The 12,585-nt window shown below is 35.8% G+C and overlaps 2 protein-coding genes across 5 annotated transcripts in view; one reads left to right on the top strand and one right to left on the bottom strand.

Moving 5' to 3' along the window:
• Positions 1–4,014, bottom strand: part of kiaa0825 (KIAA0825 ortholog) — a 178,744-nt gene extending 174,730 nt beyond the window's left edge. For both annotated transcript variants that reach the window (XM_051895763.1, XM_051895762.1), the window contains exon 1: positions 3,504–4,014. The gene's annotated coding sequence lies outside the window, so the exon portion shown is untranslated. The remainder of the gene's footprint in view (positions 1–3,503) is intronic.
• A 270-nt stretch (positions 4,015–4,284) lies between these two features.
• slf1 (SMC5-SMC6 complex localization factor 1) overlaps positions 4,285–12,585 on the top strand; it is a 34,943-nt gene continuing 26,642 nt past the window's right edge. Inside the window, exons 1-13 of one of the 3 annotated variants that reach the window (XM_051893532.1) lie at positions 4,285–4,558; positions 4,691–4,802; positions 5,627–5,705; positions 6,038–6,094; positions 6,635–6,804; positions 6,889–6,944; positions 7,076–7,229; positions 8,015–8,188; positions 8,360–8,428; positions 8,775–8,921; positions 11,248–11,414; positions 11,502–11,636; positions 12,173–12,317. In XM_051893532.1, the coding sequence (XP_051749492.1) occupies positions 4,692–4,802; positions 5,627–5,705; positions 6,038–6,094; positions 6,635–6,804; positions 6,889–6,944; positions 7,076–7,229; positions 8,015–8,188; positions 8,360–8,428; positions 8,775–8,921; positions 11,248–11,414; positions 11,502–11,636; positions 12,173–12,317 (1,464 nt within the window). In that variant the 5' untranslated portion in view covers positions 4,285–4,558; position 4,691. The remainder of the gene's footprint in view (positions 4,559–4,690; positions 4,803–5,626; positions 5,706–6,037; positions 6,095–6,634; positions 6,805–6,888; positions 6,945–7,075; positions 7,230–8,014; positions 8,189–8,359; positions 8,429–8,774; positions 8,922–11,247; positions 11,415–11,501; positions 11,637–12,172; positions 12,318–12,585) is intronic. The other 2 variants (XM_051893533.1, XM_051893534.1) reach the window with 2 other exon arrangements.

Genomic DNA, 12,585 nt, shown 5'->3' with positions numbered 1-12,585 from the left:
TCCTATAGATAGTTGGCATATGATTTTTACTTGATTATAGTGTCATACATAGATTTAAAGTTATAAAATGTATATTAGATATATTCACTTTCAATCATTTCGCTTTTGCTAAACAAGTTTTGACAGCCATAACTTTTTACACAATAAAATGCAAAAAAAAAAAAACATTTTCAATTGTGATACAATATATACACTACTGTGTATAAAAATGAAAAATGAAAATTTCCTTGGGGTGAGGAAATTTGGTTGTTTGTTTAATTAATAAGCAAAGATGCATTAAACGTCAATTTTATTTTATTTATTTTATTTTTTTTTTAAATAAATGCTGCTGCTGTTGTTGTTGTTTTTTTTTCATTAGATTCCTTAAAGAATTCTGAAAAAAATGTATCACGGTTTCCTCTAACAATATTGAGCGGCATGACTGTTTTCCACATAGACAATAATAAGAAATGTTTCTTGTGCAGAAAATCAGCATATTAGAATAATTTCTGATCATGTGACACTGAAGACTGGAGTAATGATGCTGAAAATTCAGATTTGCTTTATATATATATGTATATATATATATATATATGTATGTATATATATATATATATATATATATATATATATATATATATATATACATATATATATGTATATGTATATATATATATATATATATATATATATAAACAGTTATTTTACATTGTAATAATATTTCACAATATTTTTACTATATTTTTGATAAAATAAATTCAGCCCTGGTGAGAATGATATGGGTATATATCTATACAGGGTCATCTTTTTTCTGAAGAAAGATAAACATAAATATTAATGATAAATATGTACTGAGTAATCCACTAGTGTGTGTGGGTGTATGGGGGCTTCACTTTAACAATACTTGTTGCATTATATACCAGTGGTGACAGTTCATGGGGAGAAGCATTTCTAAAGTTCTATATAAGTTCTGACTGGGTGAATGGGTGATAATTTTTTCTTTTAAACAGCAATGTCTGAAGAACAAATAATGTTGAAACTAGAAATGTATCCTGTTTCCCATCTATCAAAATAATTGTGTAGAACACCTATCTGACTACCAAAAATACTAATTTCCAATGTTTGTGCGACTGTAACTCAAGATGTATTAAACATATGTCAGTATCCTTTTAGATTGTAGTTCTTAACATTTTTTCTTTTCTTTTGGAATGTTCATTTTAAGGTCCTATATGGTGTATTTCCAGAGATATGGAGATTTCAGTGTAGCTCTATGTGCAAATTGTTGAACTTTACCCATTTTCAATGGTTAAAAACCAAATATGCATGACTTTGCACACAGCTGGTACTTACTGTATTGAAAGAGGAATGTCTGAAGAAGAAATAATGTTAAAAGTTAAAATTTGCCTATATTTATCCACATAAAAACAAAGTTAATATCTTGATTTTTGAGAGTCCAAAAATATACTTTTATTAAGAATAAGGAAATCATGGCTATGTAGCTGGTGCAATATTTTATTTCATTTTTGTATTTCAAAAATGTATTTCTACAAATCTCTGGAAGGAAGTTAATGTTCTTCAACTTGGCCATTTTAGTGTGTTTTTGGCACTAAAACTTTGTTAAAACTGTTATGTTTAATGCAGTTTGATAGAAGGAAAAAACATTTCTAGTTTTAGCATTATTTGTTCTTCAGACATTCCTCTATAAATTCAATTAGTATCAGCTGTTTGAAAAGTCACCATTTGGTTTTTGACCACCAAAAATGTGTACAATTTAACAATTTACTCATAGAGCCACATTGAGAGCCCCATACCTCTGGGATTGAACAATATAGGGCCTTTAAAATGAAGATGCCAAATGAAAGGTTTGTTTAGAACCCAAATTTAAAAGGATATTAAGATAGCTTTAATACTTCTTGAGTTACAGGCACGCAAACTTAAGCCTAATAAACCTGCTGCCATCTATGGCATTGATGTTAAACAACACAAGACAAAGAGAAAATCACTTTTGTAGCTTTATCAAAGATTCATTATGAATATTTAATTGATGCTGAATGTAATTTTTCATTTGATTATTTAATTTCTCTACCTGAAAACTGTTAGACTTGCCTGAAAAACATAAAGAACATAAACTGTTTATTTCATTTGTATCTTTGGTCCATATATATTTATCTATGCTTATGCACTCCCCTACCAAATCACCCCATTCATTCTAGACTGATTAATTCTTTCCAAATACAGCTATTCAAGTCATCTAGTGAAATTGTTTTCATATCACAATACATATCGCAGAAAAAAAGTTTTTTCCCAATATCGTGCAGCCTTATAATCTACCGTATATGTAAAAATAAAACAATTCAGCTCTAAATCTCAGGTAAAAATTTGTCATTTTGACCTCCCTCTACAAAAAAGTGGATTGCTCAATAAAAATTCATCCATGGCATTTAATATTTTGGCTTTCATCACTTATGTTTGTCTTTCTTCAGAAAAAATATGAACAAAATCAAAAATTTGAGCCGAGAAAGTTTTCGAAATTAGGTTGATTTGACACATGGAATGACCCTATAGACCAGGGGTGGGGAACGTTGATCCTGGAGGGCCATTGTCCTGCAGAGTTTAGCTCCAATTCTAATTAAACACACCTGAAGCTAATCATGGTCTTCAGGATTACTAAAGTTACAGGCAGGTGAGTGTTTTTTTCAGGGTTGGAGCTAAACTCTGCAGGACAATGGCCCTCCAGGATCAACGTTCCCCACCCCTGCTATAGACGTACATTATTTATGCGTAACAAAATTCCATATCTATAAAAAGCACAAATATTCCATGTAAGTCTTTCAATTAACAAAATGTGCACATATAATAATTATAAAAAAGTTAGCAAAATGTTCTTGTCACACCAAATCACATCACCAAAGTATTTCATGTCAACAACCCTTCAGTCTAGCCTTAGATCTATATGTGGCCAAATGCCTCCTTTTTGCACATATAAGAATGAATAATTATTTAGTATTGTTTAAAAATCACCACTGAATGCTGAATTATTTCTTACTTGTGTAATATTTATTTGACCTTGCACACAGCTTTTTGAGAGCACACCTGTTGCTCAAGTGCATATAGGCTATAACAGGGTGTTTTTTTTTCAAAGCAATTAACTATTGTACTTCATCACCACTCCACACACACACACAAACACACAGGTTTGTTTTGCTATCTTAGTGAGGACATTCCATAGGCGTAAATTGTTTTTTTACTGTACAAACTGTATATTCTATCCCCCTACACTACCCCTACTCCTAAACCTACCCATCACAGAAAACATTCTGCATTTTTACATTTTTAATAAAACATTGTTTAGTATGTTTTTAAAGCTATTTTAAATATGAGGACTTGTGAAATGTCCTCATATTTCATGTTTATGTCGTAATACCAGTGTAATACCCATGTCATTATACAAATTTGTGTACTCATAAATCACACACACACACACACACACACAATCACTGGGGTTAAGGCAAAGTACACAGTACCTTTTCACGCAGTTATTTCAGAGGCTCTTCATGACATTAAATCCAACAGCGATGAAGAACTAGCAAAGGCCAAAATCCAAGCAGACTTGTCAAGTTGTCAGATGCATTTCTTCCCAAATCTTTACTTTTCATTGCAGTGAAATGATCTAAATGATCTGAGAAGTGTTTGCTATAGCAATCAATTCTAAAAGCATGGGTCTAATAAATATGGGTCGAGTAAATATATCAAATGGACAGTCTCATAGTCTTTTCATCCATTCTCAGCAGACAGCACTAATGGAGGGAAACTGCGAGTGTTTTAATGGGAACGTGAAGAAGAGTGTCTTTCATATCGAGTCATTTATATCGATCCCCAACATCAGATTGCAGACAAAAGTGCCGTATAATATTAAAAGGCTTTCAGATGGTTAAATAACATGCTGTCAAGCTCGCTTACAGGGATGAATATATAACTGTTCAGCCGTTGCATCCGTTTGTTTATACACACATGTGATGACGCACCGCTATGTTTCTCAAGCGCAAAGCGTCTCTGACAACCAACCGGAAGCATATCAGAATTTCCGTGTTACGGAACAGACTAAACCACAGAGAAAATAGGGGAGCGTGTATTTGTTAATCTTATAAATTTCTTCTCATTCGTTGTTTTTTTACTTCAAAATTATCAAGTTTTTATTTTATGATCACTTTTTCAGGACTTTTTATAAATGTGTGCGCTTTAAATTGAATACAATAATATTTAAGTGAATTTGAACGTAGTGTTCACCCCTAATAATATTACGTGGTCAGGCTGCACACTGTACGCTAGTTTTGAAGCACAACTAAACTAAACAAAATGACAGAAACAACGAAAGCGGAAAAGATCTAATCTATCTAGTTTTACAGTTAGCGTCATATTACTCATGTTTTGTTTGTGTTATATATACAGTACTGAAGGTGTCGTTCGATATAAGGCGAATGGCCAGTGATGACATTTGGCGCGCATTGTAGTGCCACAAGAGCGAGATCAGACTGTAGAATTCGTCATATCAGAGTGATTGCACTTTTTGCTGTTTCAGGTAAGATAGAAACACTGTACGCATATTATATTTGTGAAGCAGTTGTGAAGGTTCCCTTAAGTAAATTAAATTTTCTTGCGATTTTTCCTTTCTGCAGTTTATCTGTATTTATCATATAATCTGTTTTACTAGGATGGTAGACGAGAAATATATTTTTCAAATGTCTGGTATCAAGAGTCATTCCCAGAAAAGACAGTTACTCCAGGGCATCAGACTGCTGGGGGGCAAATATATTGGGGGCTCTGTAAGTATCTGCACCAGTATCACATCATTTCTTACCCTTTACAATGGTAGTAGTGATCAAGTCAGTTGTAAAAAGAAAAAGAAATAAATTGCTACAAACTTATGAATAAAGACTTCTGGTTGACATATTGTATTGTACAGTGGCCCTGAAATATTTGGACGGTTTAGTGTTTGACTGATTGCATTAGATAGAAAATAGTAAACCAACTGAAATTTATTGTAAAGAAAGTACACACAAGCACACATATCAACAATTTTTTTTAACAATTTGTTATGTTTCATAAAAAAATAGCTCAGAAATGTGAAGATAGTTAGGGATAGTTAGTAGGGAAAGCTCTAGTATCATCTGTTTGCAGAATTTACTAGGTTTGATATATTTTAAAACAGTATTTCAATAAGTTTAAGTGTGACGTAACCACTTAAAAGTGCACTGCTGTATTATACAGCCTTTGTAAATTTCACCCGAGCCCACCTTCTCCTCCATGACATCAAACTTGTCTTACGGTGCATACAGAAAATGATAAAGTGTTGGTGATTAGCCCTGAAAAATGACTCTAATTGCTTCCTGATGCTACAGTGTATTTCGGACTGTGTAATTTTGTCCTTGCCCTCAATCCCATCTTAATATAGTCACAGATTGTTCTCTCTACTAATTGAACCCCTCATGAGAATAAACTCAACCTCAAAGTTCTTGACCTTTTACTAAGCTATCTCGTGGTAAGGTTGTAGACCAGATTAGTAAAGTGACTTTATACATCAGATAAGAAAGATATTTTACATAATTTACTGTTCACAATAAATCAGTGCTACATGTTTCTGTTCCAGGAGTTTAAGGAGGCAACAACTCACCTCATCGTCCAAAAAGGTTTAGCAAGTGAAAAGTTTATCGCAGCTTGTGCTGGAGGTGTGTAATATTGAAAATTGAGACTTGACCGTCATGTGCTTTAATGGATTAAATAATTCATTTGTTGACATGTTACAAGAATGGGCTAATATAAGTTAAACTAATAATGAAAAAATGTTTTGTCTTAACCACAAGTTATTGGTCTGAAAATTAGCAAGATTTAAGCAAATGCACTTCTAAAAAGCTATTGCTAATGAAGCTTTTGGCAGAATATGGGAAGTTGTGTGTGGAGTGATGAATCATGATGAAACATGAGTTGCATGGTGATGCTCCAGAGTTGTGTTTTCGAAAATCTGGTGAGAAATATTATAATAAATGCATCTCTACCACAGTGACGCATGGAGGAAGAGGTGTCATTGTGTGGGGAGCCTTTTTAGCTGCTGTTATTGGTGAGCTACTTCACTGTGAAAAGTCATTTAATGCTTTGGAGCACAGGAGAATATTGCAGAATGGCTTACTTCCCACTATTGAAAAGTTATCTAAAGACTGAGGAATGATCAGATGTTATTTTTCAACAAGACAATGCTACTGCCCAAACTGCCAAGACAACCAAGAAATGGCTTGAGAACAAGTCCAACAGGCTCATGTTTTGGCCTTGGTCAGAGTCCAGATTTGAACCCTATAATGAATATTTGATCTCACATTAAACAAACAAATTGGGAGATGTTTTTCATCTACTCATGAACTGTTTGAAGCCATTAACATTGAGTGGAACAACATTGACTCTTCTTCCTGTAAAAAGCTGTCTGCAAGTTGGGGAAGGCTATTCCGTGCTAAGTTACTTTATCTACAGTGCAATTCTTGCTAATTTCCTGAACAGTGATTTGTGATTAAAAAGGTTAAGACCATTAAAAGACCACTAAATGGTATTCATATAACATATAATGAAATAATACTCAAATGGTGACTTTAGTTTTTATTTGTTTCAGGGAAGTGGATAGTCACCCCAGAGTTTGTTCTGGACAGTGTGAATCAAATGGCGTGGCTACCAGAGGCTTCATACGAGTTAAACTTAACTGCTCAGACCCCTGAGATACCCAATCCACTGAAAACATGGAGAGAGAGGGTGGTTAACGGAACAGTGTCTGGAGCCTTTCAGGTGAGCATCACTATATTGTTAACTCACTTAGAAAACAGCTAAAAGAAATGAAGCATGTTTGACATTTTCCATTTCCACCTGTAGGACTGGGTAGTGCTTATTGACATCGATGATCCAACGAGGAGAAGTATTTTTGTCAGGTCAGGATGTGAACATTTGGACTTTGTTTGGACAACATGCTTTGGTCCTTCAAAATGATATTTTGATATTTTGCTGGAGGCTCATCTTGAAATTGCTAATGTGAATTTTGCAAACCACCTTTTGTTTACAGGATATTAAAAGCAGGCAGAGCTGTTGTCTTCACAGACTGGCCAAAGTCATATGCTGTAACTCACGTGTTGACCAAAAACACATCCAATGATAGAGCCGAGAAGTGTGGAATCCCTCGCTATAATGTCAGCTATGTAGCCAAACATCTTTTTGGGGTAAAGTAACTTACCTTTTGTATTGTACACTTTTTTTTAAGGAGTAGTTCATCCAAAAGTGACACATTTATCATTGTTAACTCACCATCATGCCATTCCAGACCTGTTGTGTTGTCTTCTTTCATGGAATGCAAAAGTAAGACAGTTTTCCATACAACAGAATCATGTAGTGACTAGGTATTGTCAAACTCCAAACAGGACAAAAAGGCCCCATAAAAAAATTGCTCCTAGAACTCATCTGCATGTTGACATAAAACCTTGTGGCAATGTGTTTTGACTTGCAAAGGTTTGATGAAAACACATTGCTATTCCTAGGGCAGTTGTGGCCTAATGGTTAGAGAGTCAGACTGGTTTGATTCTCAATACTGGCAGGAAACGACTGAGGTGCCCTTGAGCAAGGCACCTAACCCCCAATTGCTCCACAGCAAAATGGGCTGGCCCTGCTCCAAGTGTGTGTGTGTGTGTGTGTGTGTGTGTGTGTGTGTGTGTGTGTGTGTGTTCACTACTCACTACTCCTGATTTGTATGCACTAACTTGGATAGGTTAAATCCCATCCAAGTTAGTTATTTTAAATAATAATATTTTACAATTTTGCTGTTTTACTGTTTTTGACCAAATACATTTTTTATTTATTTATTTATTTATTTTTATAAGATTTAAGAGATTTCTTTCAAAAACATTAAAATTTTACCAACACCAAACTTTTGATTTGGACAGCTTTTACTTTTTATATTCAACCTTAAGCTTTGATATTAGTGATTTATTTGTTGTTTTTTCTTTTGCAGCATATTTGCTCTGAGTTAAACTGGTCGTGTAATTTAGAGTCCTTCGATGAAGAAAAGACCTGTGAAACACCCGCCCTGGCTGCTGCTGTCACTGACGAGTCCATGGATGTCACTGATGACTTTTCACATAAAGAATTGGAGGAAATGTTCAAAGAATACATCATAATAATGGAGGTCTAACATATTTTTATTCTCCCCATCCACTTTTTATTCTGGTACATTTATAAATCATTTTGAAACATAATTATGGCTTTCACAGATGGATTTTGGGCACAAATGAGAAAGTTGTCATGGTTATCACTGTAACTACAATAAAGTATGACCTTACATGACATCTCGTTTCAGCAAAAGAAGAAGATGCTTTTGACAGTTCCAGAGTTTTACAGCTACTACACACCCAACCTGCCTGTTCAGGTATTCAAACCTGTGTAAAAACTTTTCAGCACATCTTTCTGCCATACACAAGCTGTTAAAGTGTTTGACTCATCAAGAGGATTGGGTCATTCAATTTCCTGTGTGTCACATGGAGGAGTAATAAACGGAGGGCTCATCACAGCCAGGTCACCTGATTTAGGCAAATCCGTTTGATCGGTCCACTCATGATTGGCATACCCATTAAAGAAACATTGCTGTGCGCCTCCACTGGTTTCTCAAGCGGAAATGCCCAAACGCACTCATTTGACACTGACTCTGAGAACACATTATCATCAGTCATCTTATTTCATGTATGTCTTTCTTTCTCTGTTTCTCTTATACTCAGATTCCAGTGGTAGATTTTAGCAATGTGCAGAGCTTGGTGGAGTGTGCCTTCTTCCCTCAAGCTCTGGAGGAGATCCTGGGGTCCCTGCAGCCTGGAGTGAAGCCTCCAGCCCCGCTGCTCCAACAGCTAATGCAGCACACACTGCATGTATGTATAATAAGAGCTATTCTGAATCCCAGAGGCCCTTATAAAGCACTGTTACTTTTAGTTGGTATTATCTTTCTTAAAAAGCAAAGTGTAATACGTTCTCTTTCTTTAAGGATGTTGTAAAAAAAAAAGTGGTTTCTGCTACATCAAAGGGTTGGTTGATTATGATTTCACTTTTTTAACTTTAGTTAGTGTGTAATGTTGCTGTTAGAGCATAAACATCTGTGAATTTACAACACTCACAGTTCATTGCAAAGGGAGAAATTTTCTTTTAAAGAATTCACTGTTTAAGGACTACAACGAGCTTGTTCCCGGGTTAGTGACCCTAAAATTTACATAAACCCTGCCCCTGAGAACACGCAACAAAGAGGGCGAGGCCATGTTGGGCTGCTTTCTTTCCATCAGAGTCCGACTCCTGTTTGAATAATGTAAGGCTGAACACTGTTACTGGCAATTGTCATTTTTGCTGTGTGAGATTGTCCAGCTTTGTTGTTGTTGAGCAACTGAAGCACATGCTGTTAAAGCTCCGCCCTCTTTTGGAAAGAGGGCCAAGAGCAACAGCCTCATTTGATCTGTGTTAAATGATCTGTGGGGTATCACAGACACATTCTGCGGACACCAGAGACTCATATTACATCTTGTAAAAGGGGCATTATAGGTCCCCTTTAATCCCAAGTTTCACAGACAAGGCTTAAGCCTAGTCCCAGACCAAAATGCATGTTTGAGCTGGAAGCAACTTGCACTGACATATCTTAAAATCATCACAGCATTTATTATCTTGTTTTGACAATACAAGAGTTGAGCACTTTGTATAGTCTACTCCAGCACATCCCAAAGACTTTCAATGAGTTTGTTTTCATGCACCCTCATAATGCGATTTATAATGGGATTTTATTGCGATTAAACTTCACCTAATGTAAACGCAATACTTTGATCAAAATAATATGATTAAGCTCATAATCGTAGTAACCATACTTGCATTAAACTATGTGGCGTACGCCATTTTAATTGCAATAAACAAGCATGTAAACACCTTATTTCGCAATTATTACCATTCTGACCAAAGTGTGCATGTGCTCGGATGTACACAGATGCCGTGTTTCGTTCACATAACTTCATGAATAAACTGACATTATTCTGAAGTTTTCCCTCTACTCTGAATCGCTAAACTCTGTCAACACAACTCGCAGCGAATTCTCTTCTCCGTATCTTCATCCAGAGACAGTGCAAGGAAAGCAATGCAGCGTAGGCAAACCCAGTTACAGCAGCATTGCCATGTTCATCATGGTGCTGAATAAAATTCCAATAAGTCAAATGTGTTTTGCATTTGATGTAAGTAGGTTAAAACAGTGGCCAGTAACATGCCTACTGTATCAGAGTTCATCATTGTATAATGAGGGTAAAAATAACCACACTTCTTTGCGAATAATCAGAATAATGAAAATTGCATGTAAACGGGAGTGAAGAGGTTTGCTCATGTCAGGTAAACATCTTACTGCGATTAAGTTCTTACTCTGATTATTGGAAATAATTGCAGTAATTGGTGCGCATGTAAACAGTCAATGAATTTAAGGTCTGGTGCCAATTCAAGTGTGAAAATGATTCTTCATGCTCCCTCCTGACCATTCTTTCACAATTTGAGCCTGATGAATCTTGACTTTGTCATCATGGAATATGGCCATGATACGTCTTCCTACATGGTTATTTAAGAAATGAAAAGCTGCACAATCCATCAATTAGGGTTAAAAGAACTGTTTCCAAACATATAACATGCTAGAAACATAATAATCACAGCAATAATGATCCAGTCATACACTCTTAAGCATTTGCCTATTTAAATCCAAACAGCGACATTGGCCGAGCAGAGTATATTAAAATAGAAAACAGTTCTTTTAAATGTAATAATATTTCACAATATTACAGTTTTTTCCTGTATTTTATCAAATTAATGCAGCTTTGGTAAGCATAAGAAATTTTTAAAAACAGTGAAAAATCTTACAACCCCAAACTTTTAGTATATTGTGTATTATGAATTTGTCTTAAAAAAGAATAATAATTCCTATCATTTTACAAAAAGTTTACTATTTTGTCTTTGTTTTCATTAAATTATAATTATAGATTCATCAGAATAATATCGGCCATCAACCAGCTTTCTCTCTAGATATCTGTTTTGACCACCACTGAGTTTTGTTTATCATCTGAACTCCCCAGAACAGATGGAACTGTTTTAAAATGAACTGAATTTTATTACAAAAGTTTGTTTGTACCTCCCCTGTTCTGAGTTGACCAGATAACCCAGTCTTCGCTCTTGCTCTCTCCCTTCTAGGGTGATGCAAAACCATTGTACCTCAGCATGTTTATCAGCGTTCTCCACAGTATCCTGCGCAACAATCCTACCTGGGGTTCTCCCGGGCACACTAAGTACTTCCTTCAGGTCCTTCAGTGTCCAGAGTGTAAGGGCGGCCTCTGGTCACTTCTTGAGACATCAGTTAGGTATGAAACTGTCAATGTACCTGTCAGAACAGCTCATAAGCAAACAGAGTTTCTCTCAGTAATGCAATTTTGTCTTATTTATTCAAGAGTGTGTCTGGCAAGCGAAACCACCTGTCATTCACTGCCAAGCCCACCATCCACTGAGTTGTTTCGTCTCCATTGTAACCTGCAGGAGTTCTTCCTGAGACTCTTTCAGCTGGAGCTTCATGCTGCTAGCTCAGGGTGAGCACCTGAGCTCTGTTCATCTCTGCTTCAATAAACAACAACTTTTTGATATTCTACATGAGCCCAAAGAAGAGAAACTGCAGTGTTTTTCCACCCCTCCGCAAAATAAACACAGACAAAACATGTCAAAAAGAATATAGAAACAAAAATACAATCTGTAGCTGCTTGGAGTTATGTTGATGTCTTACTGTACACCTTTTTGTTTTGAAGATCAAGTCTTTGTAGTAGGCGCATTCAGTCTTTTGGATAGAAGGACAATAGTTAAGTAACTGTGTTAACTGTAGATATTAATACATAGATTGTACATTAGCAACTTTTCCTTATTATGGCCACACGTCTACATGTCTGCTATATTGGACAGGAATATATATTGTATTTTCAATAGATTACCTTTTTAAAACTGCATAAACTATATTATTTAAACCCTAACTAAAATGTTGATGATTTCAACATAACAGATCTGTCAATGTATCCATAGCGGCTGCATCTACATATTAATAGCTATAGCAGTAACCCTGTCTTACTCTGTGCAGGAGGTCACCCAGAAGCAGCCGGGCATCTGTTCTGTACAGCACCTTTTGGAACATGTGGGAGAAGTCCACTTTGACCTCCAGGGCAGTTCAGCAGCTCAGCACGCTGTTGATCAAGACTGTACTGTGTGCTTTCAACTCCACTCAGGTAGGAGTCTCATCGACCCCACCACAAAAAATGTGGCAAATAAAAATTAATATGTGTATAATATATATATATACACACACACACATATATACATACATGCATGTTCGTTTAGCCATCCCTGGCCCGCTTGGAAGAGGTGGGCCCGAGCACGGTTCGGTTGGGCTCGAGCGCGGTTTGCATGAAGTGTGACCGCTGACCATGCCAGAGCACAGAACAGCTACTACTTTTGTATGCACTACTGTCATCATTACGATGGCAAACATCTTTA

This window comes from Ctenopharyngodon idella, chromosome 5 (genome assembly GCF_019924925.1).
Source record: "Ctenopharyngodon idella isolate HZGC_01 chromosome 5, HZGC01, whole genome shotgun sequence".
NCBI classification, from domain to species: Eukaryota; Metazoa; Chordata; class Actinopteri; order Cypriniformes; family Xenocyprididae; genus Ctenopharyngodon; species Ctenopharyngodon idella.
Note: the sequence above shows the minus strand (reverse complement) of the source record. Positions and strands in the feature narration are given on the sequence as shown.